The sequence below is a fragment of the Lentinula edodes genome (genome assembly GCF_021015755.1).
Source record: "Lentinula edodes strain Le(Bin) 0899 ss11 chromosome Unknown C8R40scaffold_13, whole genome shotgun sequence".
NCBI classification, from domain to species: domain Eukaryota; kingdom Fungi; phylum Basidiomycota; class Agaricomycetes; order Agaricales; family Omphalotaceae; genus Lentinula; species Lentinula edodes.
Genome location: NW_025764319.1, coordinates 352888 through 366931, shown reverse-complemented (window position 1 = coordinate 366931; position 14044 = coordinate 352888). Strand labels below are relative to the sequence as shown.

Genomic DNA, 14044 nt, shown 5'->3' with positions numbered 1-14044 from the left:
GGTGCGGGTTCCCAAGAGTTGTGTCCTGCATCGTAACCTTTCCATTTTACTAGATATTCCAACTTCTTCCATCGTACCCGACTGTCCAAGATCTCCTCCACTTCATATTCCGGTTCATCTTCATCTTCTAAGTACACCGGCTCTGGTGGTGTTGGTATTTCGCCATTAATGGAGTTACCTTTCCAGGGGTATAGTTTATCAACATGGAAGACGGGATGGAGGCGATCTAGGGATAGGGGAAGGTCAAGGCGGTAGTCTAAAGGGCCAATTTTCTCCAGAATGCGATAAGGGCCAAGCTGTCGATCTCCTAACTTTTCACTGGAAAGCTGAAGGTTAATGTCCTCTGCACTGAGCCAGACTAGGTCTCCAACTTTAAATTGATGAGCTTTCCGCTTCCCGCGTTCGTATCCCTCCTTCTGTTGTTTCTTTCCTAGGTGTAAGGCAGCTCCGGCATCTTGTCGCGCTTCTCGGAGAATCCGTATACGGTCATCCACAGCTGGAATACCGCTGCGTTGGCCCACTGGGATATTGAACAGGGGAAGATAGCCGTAGGTTAGCTCGAACGGGGACATGCCTAGCGCAGAATGAGTCCGTGAGTTAATCACAAACTCCGCCATGGGAAGGTGCTCTGCCCAGTCGTCTTGTCGTCGTCCTACATAGAGGCGGATGTATTTCTTTACTTCCTGATTTGCTCGTTCGGTTTGGCCATTAGACTGAGGACGGTATCCGGAGGTTAGATCTGATTTAATTCCTAGCCTAGCGAGAAGGGATCGCATGAGTTTAGCTGCAAACTGGGGTCCGCGGTCGGATTTAAAGTGAAGAGGAAGACCATGGAGACGGAAGATCTCTCGGTAGTAAATATCGGCAACACCTTCGGCTGTGATGGAGCTGGTGCAAGGAATAGCGTGAATTTGTTTTCCATACAGGTCTGTGCAAACCAAGACAGCATCGTAGCCTTGGGAGTTAGGTAGCTGTGTTATCAGGTCAACCCCTACCTCTTCCCATAGACCGGATGGTACATCTAATGGTTGAGTTACGGCCCGTGGGTGTCGCTGGATCTTCTTACGGGCACAAACCTCGCATCCCTCAACGTATTTTTCCACAAAAGAGCGCAACGTAGGCCACCAGAAATGGGTACTGACCAAGTCGAGCGTCCCGTGTAGTCCGGGGTGTCCTGCAGTTGGATGGTCGTGGCATTGACGGAGTACCTCAGTGCGTAGGTCGTCGTTTGCTGGTACGTATACTCGACCTCGGTAGTAGACCAACCCATTGTCTTCTTCCATTCGGCTATCCCATTGGCCAAGCGCTGTAGTCCGTGCTCTTTGACTGTTTTGAGACCCTCCAATACCTGTGCTTCCCGTTCTGAGGCTTTCCGGATACGATCCTCTAAGGGGTTCTGTAGGATCGAAGCTGCAATTTTTACGAAGTGGCCAGGTTTAAGGACTGTCTGTTGTCGGTTATCATCGCTGTCCGATACATGATGAACTGCCATGCGGGAGAGAGCATCAGCTTGGGTGTTTACTCTGCCAGGGCGGTGGATCATATGAAAGTCAAACCGTGACAGATAGAGGGCCCATCGGGCTTGTCGGCGGGGTGAGGTCTTGTGCAGTGCGCAGAATTCGAGGTTCGAATGGTCCGTAATGATGTCGAATGGTTGAGGAGTCCTTCTAGAAAGTTCCTCCAATCCTTCAGTGCTTCAATGATGGCAAGCATCTCTCGATCGTAGATTTCGTAGTTTCGTTCCGCTGGCTGCATGGATGCCGATCTGAAGGCTACCGGATGCCATTGGCCATCGTCTTGCTTCTGCATAAGGGCGCCTCCCGTGGCAAAGCCTGATGCGTCTACCTCGATTCGAGTAGGCCTGTCTGGTGTCCATAGAGCAAGGATCGGTGCGGAGATGAAGGCTTCTCGAAGGGTATCAAATGCTTTCTGTCGAGTGTCGGTCCAGGTAAAGCTGGTGTCTTTCTTCGTCAGGTCGTTCAGAGGTCGTGCTATTTTGGCAAAATTCCGGATAAAGCGTCGGTAGAAGTTTGCAAATCCCAAGAACCCTCGTAGTTCCCGAAGGTTAGTAGGGACTTGTCATAAAGTACGCAGCCCCTATCATTTTCCCTTTCTCACCGTCTCGATGCCTTTACTTGTACAATACATCATCCCATCGCTGTCAATCTCCATCGATTACTGATCTATCTATTACTGATCCACCTGACCCACCTTCTCTTTCTATCGGCTTCCGCCTCCTTCCTTGCCCCTGAACTGTACAGTATTACATCGTTGTTTCTCGCAGACTAGATTATGTATATATAGCCAACCTTCCACAGCCTGGTCCCTTATCTTGACCTCTCTGTCATTATCTGGGACCAGGTATGTGCTTACTTATTATTACCTATGACTACGATACTCAATATATCTCTGTCATTATCTGGGACCAGTTCGCCTCCGCTCCGCTTAGTCGCTCCGCCTCACTCGCCTGCTTAGTCGCTCCGCCTCACTCGCCTGCTTAGTCGCTCCGCCTCACTCGCCTGCTTAGTCGCTCCGCCTCACTGCCTGGCTTAGTCACCCCGCTTCCTGCTCCGCTAGTCACTCCGCTTCTGCCGCTTCGTGACAGGACTGGCCAGTCACGAACAGCCGCTACTTTTACCGGATCCATTCTCACCTCCCCTTCTGAGATGATGAGTCCGAGGTATTCAATCTGTTGTTGTTCAAATTCGCATTTTTCGGGTCGTAGGTAGAGGTCGTGCTTTTCTAACCGGGTTAATACTTCCCGTACCATTCGTCGGTGTTCCTCGAGATCGTTACTGAAGATAAGGATGTCATCTAGGTAGACTGCCACCTTGCCGGCTGCAATGAGATCAGCAAAGATAGCATTCATAAGTGCTTGGAACGTGGCAGGGGAGTTTGTGAGACCAAAGAACATGACCTTAGGCTCGAACAAGCCTCGGGTTGTTGCGAACGCGCCTTTCCATTCATGCCCCTTCTTAATCCGTATGTTATTGTAACCCCAGCGGACATCAAACTTCGTGAAGTATCTGGCTCCCTGAAGTCGGCTAATGATGTCAGCAACTAATGGGAGAGGGTATCGGTTCTTCACAGTGTACTCGTTCAGTTTCCGGTAGTCTTGCACGAAACGGAGTTTCCCATCCTTCTTCTTTACGAAGAAGACCGGTGATGAGATTGGTGATTTTGAGGGGACGATATAGCCTTTCCGTAGGTTTTCTTCTAGGAAACGATCCAGCTCCTCCTGCTCGTTTAGGGACATGGGATAAATCTTGGTACGCATGGTTGCCGGTGCTCCAGGTACGAGATCAATCGCATGGTCCCAAGGTTGGTGGGCAGGTAATCGTTCGGAGGCGGATTCTGAGAAAACCTTCTTGAAATCACGATACTGCTCAGGGACCATTTCTTCGAAGGTTTTAACGGGTTTGTCTCGGTTGGCTTCCTCTGCTAGCTGCTGGGAGTAAGTGAATCCTGCGGCGCACCAGACTTCCTCCGTCTGTTCCTCTAGAATTCCTGCTTTTACCCATGCCCGGCGAGTTTTATGATTGGCTTGAATTCGGTGTATTGGTGGTTCTTCCACCGCTGCTGATTCACCCGGTTCAAGGGTCGCTTCTAGTGGCACCTCAATGTGGGGGTTTTCTGCGGGAGGTTCCAGTTCCGGGAGTTCGAGGATCGGGGTTTCTGTGTGAGTGGCGGCTAGATGAGAGTACAAGATCTCCTCGTCTGGGACTTCTTCTATCGTTACTCGAGGAGGCTTTACTGAAAGTCGTCCTTTCTCCCAATCAATCTCCGGATTTACCTTCCGTAGCCAGGGGAGTCCAAGGATGATGTCTTCACCTCCTAGGTTGGTGATCAGAAAGTCCATCCATCGCTCTTGATTATCCACTGTGAGTGCTAGACGTGCAAAATGGGTTATCCGTCCAGCTCGGTTAGGTGTTCCATCGATATTAAAAACGTCGATTGGTTTATGGAGGGGTGCACATCTTACATGGTTCCGGGTGACAAAGTCTTGGTTTAAAAACAGGGCGGTAGCTCCACAGTCTACCATGGCTGCAGTTGTTATACTGTGATTCCTTCCTCTTAGTCTCGCATGAATTCGGAAATGTGGGGAAGTAGAGTTTAATTCCCGGATCGACGATATTGTACATGATGGGTGCGAGTCATACGAGGAAGTAGCGAACATAACAAACTGATTACGGGGTACTCTCGGTGCAGCCGAAGCGGGTACCCTCTTTAAAAACCCTGTTGAAAGCCAGAGGACGAGGAGGACATAGCGTTAGCACGATCAAGTAATTCCCTTATTTGACCAATCTGATTGGAAAAGTCCTGGTTAGGGGGGCTCGCAGTAGCAGCTACGGGTGCAGGAGCAGATGTTGGGGTCGAGGACGCGATTTGGACGGATTCGTTTGGGAATAGGGAGAATGGCGCGGGTCCCGTAGCGGATATCTGTTGGCGTCGAGGTTGCTGGCGTCGGCCTCGGTCTCGTCCGAGTCCCATGAATTTGTCTTGGCAGACTGCTTCCAGATGTCCTCGACGTCCACAGTAGCGGCAGGTGGTTTCTCGGTGTGGGCAGTTTTGCTTGACATGACCTTGGGCACCGCAGCCGAAGCATCGTCCTCGCATGCGAGCTAGGAATGCTTCCCTAGTATTCCCATTACTGGTGTGGGTTGCATCAATGTCCATAGCGTGGGGGTCAGCAGGGGTAGTATGAGCGGTATGCGTGGGAGGGTATCCAGAGTTCCGGCCAGTCTTGGTGGGATCGTGCAGGTAGACATCCACCGATATGGCCCGTTTGATTGCCTCCTTCAGAGTCGGAGCAATTCCTTGGGCAATGTTTACGGTGATGAGGTGTTGTCGGATCTCTGGGAGTAATGCAGTGAAGAAACGTTCCCGCAAGTCAATATCAGACATTTCAGTCCGATCTCCGATATCCTTGAACTTCTGAGCGAATTCCGCAACTGTCTGTCCTTTACTTTGCCTGAGATTCTTGATCTCGCTACGGGCTTCCATACCTGGGTCCATTGGTTCAAACCGTTGGCTAAATTCCTTCAGAAACGCCTCCCAATTTCCTCCGAAAGGGGGATTTTCCGCATTGAAATGTAGCAGATGGGGAGTTGCCCAATCTCCGGCACTTTCTGTGAAGAAGCCCAAGGTGGACTTGATGAGTTTTACTTGGCTTTTGGCGAGATCCGGTTGTTCTGACGCCCAATTCTGGAACTGAGCCATGAAGCGACGGGCTTCAGCGCCATCTTTACCCTTGAAAACCTCGGGTTTGTTCATGCTTGACTTAGAGGATGAGCGTTCCTCCATAGCTGTAGCAAGGTTAGCTACTTGTCTGATGAGCTGAGCCATGAGATCCTCCGCAGAGGTGTTTGGGGCAGGCGGGATAGGAGTCGACATGATGGGAGTAGGCAATCGGGGCTGGGGAATCGGCAGGAAGGTTATATTGCTCACAGTGAGTGGCTCTCGGATTGAGTTCAAAAGGGCGTTGGGGCAAGGTTGAGACTGGCAATCGCGCCAAGTATCGTCGTTGTTATGGGCGTGAGCTTGGTCTCTGGGGTCAAGTGCGTGCGGGAGTGCGGAGCAGTCTATACTGTCAACAGGTGTTTCAGAGTCGGGCGGAACTGGGGAAGACGTGGTGTCTATAGACCCTGCAAGGACAACCTTATCGGTAGGCTGTCAGTGCAGTAATGGATCTTGACCTAATGTCACAAAGCGGCAGAGGCGGAGTGACTAATCGGAGCGGGAAAGCGGAGCGACTAAGCAGAACGGTGAGGCGGAGCAACTGGACAAGGCAACAAGGCGGAGCGACTAAGCAGAACGGCGGCAGGCTGGTCCCAGATAATGACAGAGAGGTCAAGATAAGGGACCAGGCTGTGGAGGGTTGGCTATATATACATAATCCGGTCTGCGAGAAACAACGATGTAATACTGTACAGTTTAGGAACAAGGAAGGAGGCGGAAGCCAGTAGAAGGAGAAGATGGGTCAGGTGGATCAGTAATCGATGGGGGTTTGACAGTGATGGGATGATGTATCGTACAAGTAAAGGCGTCGAGACGGTGAGAAAAGGAAAATGATAGGGGCTGCGTACTTTATGACAGGGTCGGAGATGGATACCATTGTAGAGATTCCGAAGGATGTAGCCATTCCTAGTCATGAGCTGGTAAGTATTTTTGCCAGAGACATCACGAATAATGAAAGGTCCATCCCAGCGGGGATGGATCTTAGACTGACGTTCATTCTTTCTCAATACCAGGTCTCCAACTCCGAGTCCCTGCTCCTTATACCCATCTTCTCTTTTTGTTGCTTCTTCCTCAAGACGGGCCAAGGCCTTCGCATTAGCTTCTTCTCGATATTGTCCAAGATTTTTGACATGTTCAAGACGACGTTCCTGTAGGACTGTAATTTCGGCATCGGAAGGAGGAATTTGTAGGGTGCCAAAGACAGTATCGTTAGGAAGACGTGGTTCAAAGCCGTACATCATGCGACCCGGGGACATTCCAGTACTAGAATTTTTGTGAGCTCGATGAGCAAGCAAAGCATCCAGTACGTACTCATCCCATTCATTCTGGTGATCTGGAGCGCTGAATCGGGCTAAGATTTGAACCAATGTATCATTGAATTTTTCGAGGCGGCCATTAGTTTGAGGATGATAGGGGGAAGTATGAAGGTGTTCGATGGTAAGTCGTTGAAGGAGATTTTGAAAATTATATGACATGAATTCCTCACCATTATCAGTGAGTACTGCTCGGGGCTTCCCAAATATGGAAATTATATGACGAAGGAGTCGAACAACAGTTTCTGCAGAGCGTCGAGGTAGTTCATCAGCAAAGGTAAAGCTTGTTCCTAAGTCCATCGTAGTGAGAAGGTACTGATTACCACGTTTGGTTTTAGGAAGTGGGCCGATGAAGTCAAAAGCCCAAATGTCGCCGGCGTTAACTCGAGGTAGCGGAAACATTGGCTGAAGATGAGTTGGTTCGCGTTTTGTGAATTGACAATGATCACAAGTACGTACTGTGTATTCAATCATCTCTGTTGAATAAGGAATCCATGCTCGAGTTCGCAGACAGTCTGTGACAGCATTGATACCTAGATGTCCGAGATCTACATGAAGCCTTTGGACAAGTCCTAGGGCTTCAGCAACGGAGGTAGGCACAATGACAACCTGTGGGTCTCTGTCATCGGGACTAATATCTTTGAACAGGAGATTATCACGTACCAGATATTTTCCTTCCGTACTTTTCAAAGGTTTACCAGCCAGTAAGTCCTTTCGGTAGTGTTCGAGAGTTTGGAAAATTACTGACCTGTCTTCAGGATCATTGACTTCGATAGTATGTAGAGGTTGATAGTCAGAATCAGGGATATCGGCATGGCCAGGTCGACGAGAGAGAGCGTCGGCAGCAATCTGAGCTGAACCAGGACGATACATGATTTTGACATCGAAATGGGCAATATCATCAGCAAAGCGAGTGAGTCGACGGCCAAGATCCTTTTGAGTGAGGAAGTACTTGAGGGATTCATGGTCAGTTCGAACAACTGTTGGGGAACCTTCAATGTAAGCTCGCCACTTCTTGAGTGCATGAACGACGGCCAACATTTCACGTTCTTGGGCGGAGTACCGTTGTTCAGTTGGAGTCATCTTGCGCGATTCGTATGCTATAGGTCGTAGGTTCTTTTCTTTGAATTCAAATTGCTTTTCGTATTCACCCTCATCCCTCCCTTCGTTAAGATCCTTGAATGGAGTGCAAGACTGTTGAAGAACGGCACCAATACAGGTACCAGAAGCGTCAGAGTCAATGACAAATACATGCCAAGGAGTGGGATGAATGAGGACTTGTGTGTGAGTAAGTGCGTATTTGAGTTTATCGAAGGCGACGGTGCATTCGGGAGTCCAGGAAATAGTTGAACCCTTTTTTGGTGCACCATGGAGAAGATCAGTTAGCGGCATAGCAATTTGAGCGAAACCACGTACGAAGCGCCTATAGTACCCAGCGAGGTTCAAGAATCCTCGAAGTTCTGTAATATTGGAAGGTATTGGCCATTCCAAGACAACTTTCACCTTATCAGGATTAACTTGAATACCTTTTCCAGATACATACAGTCATTCCCACGTCCTTTGAACATCCTACCTCCTTTAAACAGTGGCTTCGGAATGAGCAAAAACCATACAATCTGCCCTCGGACTTGTGGTTATTCTGTGTAAATAATGTATACCTTGAATATCCAATACCTAGGTAGATAGATAATTACAAAGGTCTGTTAAAATTTACCAACTTACAGTAAAATGGACTGTCAGTCAATCTTAAAGAAAAATCCAACGACATGGAATAAGCAATGGGGTCAAGAAATTTGCATCTGTGGTAAAATGTAGGCTATGTGTACCCAACTCAGCACTAATAAAAGTACAGCATGTAATATGCATGTAATTATACCCTCTCGAAGATGAAAACAGAGAATTTCCAGCGTTTGCGTGTCACAATCACACCTTCCTAAAGGAGTATGCCAATTAAAAAGGACCTTAAGCACATGATCTTATGAATGGAATCACAGCCAATGTGACGACTGTTCAAAGGAACCCAAATGCACTGATAAGAGAATTTTGAACTGATAGCTTTCATCGCACACAATACTCCCCCAAATCCATAGACATAAAGCATTTAGAATGTTCATTGAGCTATGTATTCATTTTCTATCAGCTTGGATACTTTGTTGAACCAGCAACCATTGATTCCGAAGTGTAACTAAATTTCACTGTTCAAAGGACGTGGGAATGACTGTAGTGCCCGAGATAGAGTAATTCATCCTGTGCCCACGTACATTTATCCAGGTTAAGAACAAGTTCCTCGGCATCAAGAGCAGCAAGTACCTTCTTGACGTGAGTTTCATGTTCATTGGTAGATTCTGAATAAATAACAATGTCATCAAGATAGACCATAACAAAGTGATCAATATACTCACTCAGTATGTCGTTCATCATTGTTTGGAATGTTGCCGGAGCATTAGTAAGTCCGAATGGCATGACGCGGAATTGAAAATGACCGTATCTGCAGGTGAAAGCAGTTTTCGGCTTCGCATCCTCGTCCAAACGAACTTGCCAATATCCCGATTTTAGATCAAGAGTTGTGAAAACTGAGGCGTTGTTGAGATTGACGTAGCATTCATCTATTCGAGGCAAGGGGTAGGCATTTTTTCAAGTTAGATTGTTAAGGGCTCTGAGATCCACACAGGGACGAAGTGTACCATCTTTTTTTGGAATGAGGAGAATTGGTGCAGACCAAGGAGAGTCGGAACGTTCAATAACTCCATCCCGGATACCATTCTCCAAAAAGTTTTTGATTTCGAGGTTCTCGCGGGGAGAATGAGGGCGTCCACGTATACGGATTGGCTGTGCATTGCCAGTGTCAATTGTATGTACCCATCGCCTGAGAGGTGGGTAACCTACTTTTTCCCGAAAACATTTCGGAAACATCTTCATGGCCAGGGTTCTTAGTTTATCACCAAATGAGCCTTTCTTGAGTTCTGTGTCGGCGTCTTCTTTATTGCTAACAGTTGTTGTAACCGTAGAAGTTGGAATAGGAGTTGAAGGGGGAGAAGGGAGTTCCTGATCATTGCTATCACCATTGTCGTCATCATTGAGCTCACTAATATTAGCAGTATTTGAATCCGGTGAGTATGTATACTGTTCATCAGGAAGATCAACATACCCATCTTCATTTTTGCTAACCTTCAATGAGTAGAGTTCCTGTGTTTCCTCGGGATCATTTGGGCAACGACACGCTTGAACTTTGACCACCCCCCGAGTACACAGGTCGACCAACTCGAGGGTGTGCTCCTGCCAGTTGAATTGAACATCGTGTTTTGCAAGAAAGGTTCGTCCAAGAAGAAGATCATACCGAAAACCCGTGCTCTGATCTAGAACATAAGCTAACGTCTCTTCTTCCATAGAACCAATAGTCAATGTAAAACGAGCAAATGAAGCAGTCGAAGTATGACCAGCACCGAAGATTTCGCGAGGAGGGTCGAGTGGAAAAATTTGGACATTGTCAAGGTTCCTAAGTACACGACCATTGACATAGTTGTCGCGCGCTCCAGTGTCGAAGATACAATCAACTACCCTTTTAGATTCCTTTTCCTTGCCCTTTTCGTTCTTCTTCTTATTTTTTCGAGAAAAACGAGAGCGGATTCCACCAACTACAGCGGAATATACAGGCAAGGTAGGCTCTGGAGATCCTTCAAGGTCAACGCTCAAGACATGAGCTTCCAATGGCCTTGTCGGAATAGAACCTAAGAATTGATTGACCTCTTCTTTAGAAGCTTCTTGCTTTCTGAAACGACCTGAGATTCATCCAAGAAGGGAAGACTTTCGAGAGCTGAAGGGCGAATTTCGACTACGTCCCATGGAAATATGGAACATCGAATGTTGGGGTCTGTTCGGATGACTGTGACTTGGCAGCGGAGGACCATTCTTCTTCCTTCGTGGAAGACGACAGTCCTTCGAGAAATGGCCAAGTTTGTCACAGTTGAAGCAGCGCAAGTTAGCTCTATTAGATGAAGAAGTGCGAGGGGTGAAAGTATCGAGATCCATAGGAGCCGGGGTTGAGGTGTTAGCCAAAGGGGTAGAAGGGAACATAGAAGAAGAGGTGGAGGAAGTATTATTATTGGTTCGTCGTCGAGGGTCACTTGTCCGTGTAGCATTGATATGTCCAGAGGTACGGCGATACCTTTCCCAGACTCGAGCAGCTTCATAAACATCAGCCATCGAAGAGGGATTTGAGTTAGAGATATGGAAACAAAGTTCGGGAGGAAGACTCCGAAAGAAGTTGAACTTACGATCTCCAAAGGTCATATCTGTAGGAGATAATTGCATTTCAAGCTTTTGAAAGCGAGGAATGAATTCAGAAACATTACCTCGGAAATTGCATCGGGACAAACTGTTCCGAAGTTCATCTGTTCGTGCTGGGTGGTCGAATTGAGTACGAAGTTCGCGTTCTAGATGGTTCCATTCGAGAGGTTTGTCTCCATTGTCCTGCTTCTTGGCTAAGTACCAAGTTTGAGCCGTATCACGGAAGCAACCACTTACGATGACTCCCCAATCTTCCTGAGCAATGTGCGTAGCCTTTAGCAAGTCTTGTGCAATGGAAATAAAGGCACTAACATTTTCATCAGGACGGCCGCGGAAGATAGGGAGTTCCGTTCGTAATGGTGCTCGAGCTGTAGCAGTATGAGGGTTAGATGGTGGTGGTGGAGGGAAAGTGATTTCTGAAATTGCTTCACGAAAGAGGTTCGAGAGTTGCTGAGTGTTAACTTGAGCTGTTTGCAAGTCGGCAACCCTCCCTTCACTTGCCGCAAGTCTCGAAGCAAGATTTTCGAAGAGTGGTGCAATCACAGAGAATGCTTCAGTAGATAGGACTGACTGGAGTTGTTCGAGAGTAACATCGGGCATTGTGTATGAGTATAGTGAAAAAGACGAATGGGATTTTAGGCGTTTGGTGTGATAATTGTCGGCGACTAGAATATAATGGTTCTCTAAAGAGAGGTAACCTTGAGCTCGGAGATATCGTTAACAGCTGTAGAAACACTTACAGTCGAGAATCCCAGTCTTGAAGATAACCTGTATCAAGGGCAAGCTTTGTAGACCCTTCACTTTGCAAAGTGAAGTATTCGTCTATTCAGTTCGGGCTGAATCCGGTGACACGCCTAAATTTTGGCTAGACGTCTATGCTGTGAATTGTGACATTTTCACGTATAGATTTGTATCAAGAGGACTGTAATTGAGACCCAGATTGACAGTCAAAGTTAATACTGAATCAGTCTAATAAGTTGAAGGGACCATATACCCATACTACCACAAGTTGGTTAGTTTACCCATCCCCGATACTACCTACGGATAGCAGTCTACCTGTTTGTCAAGCAGGATTATACCAGACTCGGACTACATCCGAAGGATGACCATTCACGTATGACATACCAAGGGTATTCTTATTGGACCTTACACTGGCAGGAGTTTGGAAGAACTTACTCAAGTGACCATGAACCGAGGATTGACTCGAAATGACTTTCTAGAACTCAGGAATTATCAAATACTCCTTCTAGAACGAGATCATGCATTAATCTAAAAAGACTGCGATTTAGTCTAATAGACCAATCAAGTTGCATGGTTGAGGAAAATGACTAGAAGAACGATCGAAGTACTGCGAGGCTCCGAAGACATATCAAATGAATGTCAAAAGAGTCCTGACGTAGAAAATATTGAAGAATGCAATTAAATGAATACTATGCGTAACTCCCTTGATAGAGTATAGGCACAATGGGTGTCTGTTGAAAGAGAGAAGCAATTAGTTTAATCCAGATGAATCAGATTGATAGGATTAGAATCGAGGAGAGCTGATTTGCCTCCGGACGAGGTGACAAACGATCGAAGTAAGTGTTGAACAGCAATGACAGTTGAACATCATTCGAGTCATCCTCCAAAAACAATTAAATTAAATGAATATTGAAGTACCTACCTATGTTTGGAGGTATACTAGAATCTTGGAACCAATATGGACCAAATAAGGACATGTAGATTCAAATTAAATGGTATCTGACTGAGTGTAGAAGTTTCCTTGCGGTTCCAAACGTTTATTGTATTAAATTAATTGTACTATGCGACTCTATATTCTGTATGTATAAATAGCGATCCGATGTATCTGGAATACAAGTGATTTTGGGACGACGTTGCAGTGCTAATCCGTAAAAAGGAAAGACACACTCCCGCCAGACTGAAACCTCTTCGCTAGCAGCCATTCGGGCCCGGCACTTGTGAGTATAGGAACGTCGTGTTCTGCTCCTTGTGACTGCGAGAAGTCTATCCAGTTGTTGGGTATTCTTCGAACTTAGGATCAGTCGTTGGTCTTAAGGGCAAATCACGCTGTGTGGTTGTGCCAGCACATAGTTCTAGCCCTCCATAGGGGTCTGTGTGTTTCGGTTTTAATTTACTTTGATTCAAACCCCCAATTCTTGATATACCCAAATCAATACAAACCAAAGCACAAATCGTGCTGAATCTACCTTGATCAAAGGAATATATCGAATCCTTAGAACGATTCAAATTGATTGATCAAAGCTTCGTACTTAGCTCTCAAAGCTTTGCGGAACCTTTGCCAACGCTACCCCTTGCTATTAAATAAATTTGATAGCAGTGAACTCGCATATTGTGTATTAGATTGGTTGGTTGGAGTGCCCATTAGATTCCTTCCTTTCTCTTTCACACAAAAACGAGGCAAGCTCGTTATCTGGAGCCCACCGCGAGGGGTGGTTTTGAAGCTACAATTAGCTTGATAAATTAAATTGAACGTTTGTTTGGATTATATTCGATTATTTGGTAGAAGTGTGTTGATCTTTGTGATACCATTTCTGTGAACTGTCAACATTAGTTCATCAGGAAAACCGCGTACTTCGAAGAATTCGGAGAAAGCAGGAGTTTTGACACCGGAAGAATATCGTAAAGCAGGAGTTGTATTTGGGAGATCTACGTTCGGCACATCAGCTCAAACATCCCTATTAAATCCTACGAGCGAATCCAGTCGTCCGTCCTCTTCTCAAATACCGACAGAAGAATCGCGTGAAAGTTCTGTTTCTAGAGGAACAGGATCATCTATATCTCGAGGAAGACTTACATCTTTGCCGAGGAATTTGAAGAAATCTAATCTCGATCCGAAAAGAAAGAGAAAAGAAATTGATCCGATTGATATTGAAGAAGATATAATTGAATTGATTGCTCCAGAGTCAATTTCAACATCTTCTACGTCGATTGAATCAACTAGATTGATAGATACGTTACATCAGACTATCTCTCAAACAAGTAATATGATTGAAACAGTCAAAATGACTACCAATAATTATGGAATGCCTGCGTTGTCAGCTGAAGCTAAGGCTGAGATTGATAAAGCCAGTGCGAAACTTCCAAGAAAGTATAAGACAGCACCATTATTCGATATAACTGATCCAAGTCAAATGATACCATGGTTCGAAGCTACTGAAAGCATATTTGAACATGGAGGAATTACA

General features: G+C 46.4%; 1 protein-coding gene across 1 annotated transcript; it reads right to left on the bottom strand.

Annotated features, from left to right (window-relative positions):
• Positions 1–9146: 9146 nt before the first annotated feature.
• C8R40DRAFT_130378 (uncharacterized protein) lies at positions 9147–10235 on the bottom strand. The gene is made up of 3 exons (XM_046234124.1): positions 9716–10235; positions 9438–9661; positions 9147–9380 (listed from the first exon to the last, which is right to left on the bottom strand). The coding sequence occupies exons 1-3, from the start codon at positions 9936–9938 to the stop codon at positions 9186–9188; spliced, it is 642 nt and encodes a 213-aa protein (XP_046087452.1). The 5' UTR covers positions 9939–10235; the 3' UTR covers positions 9147–9185.
• Between the last annotated feature and the right edge of the window lie 3809 nt (positions 10236–14044).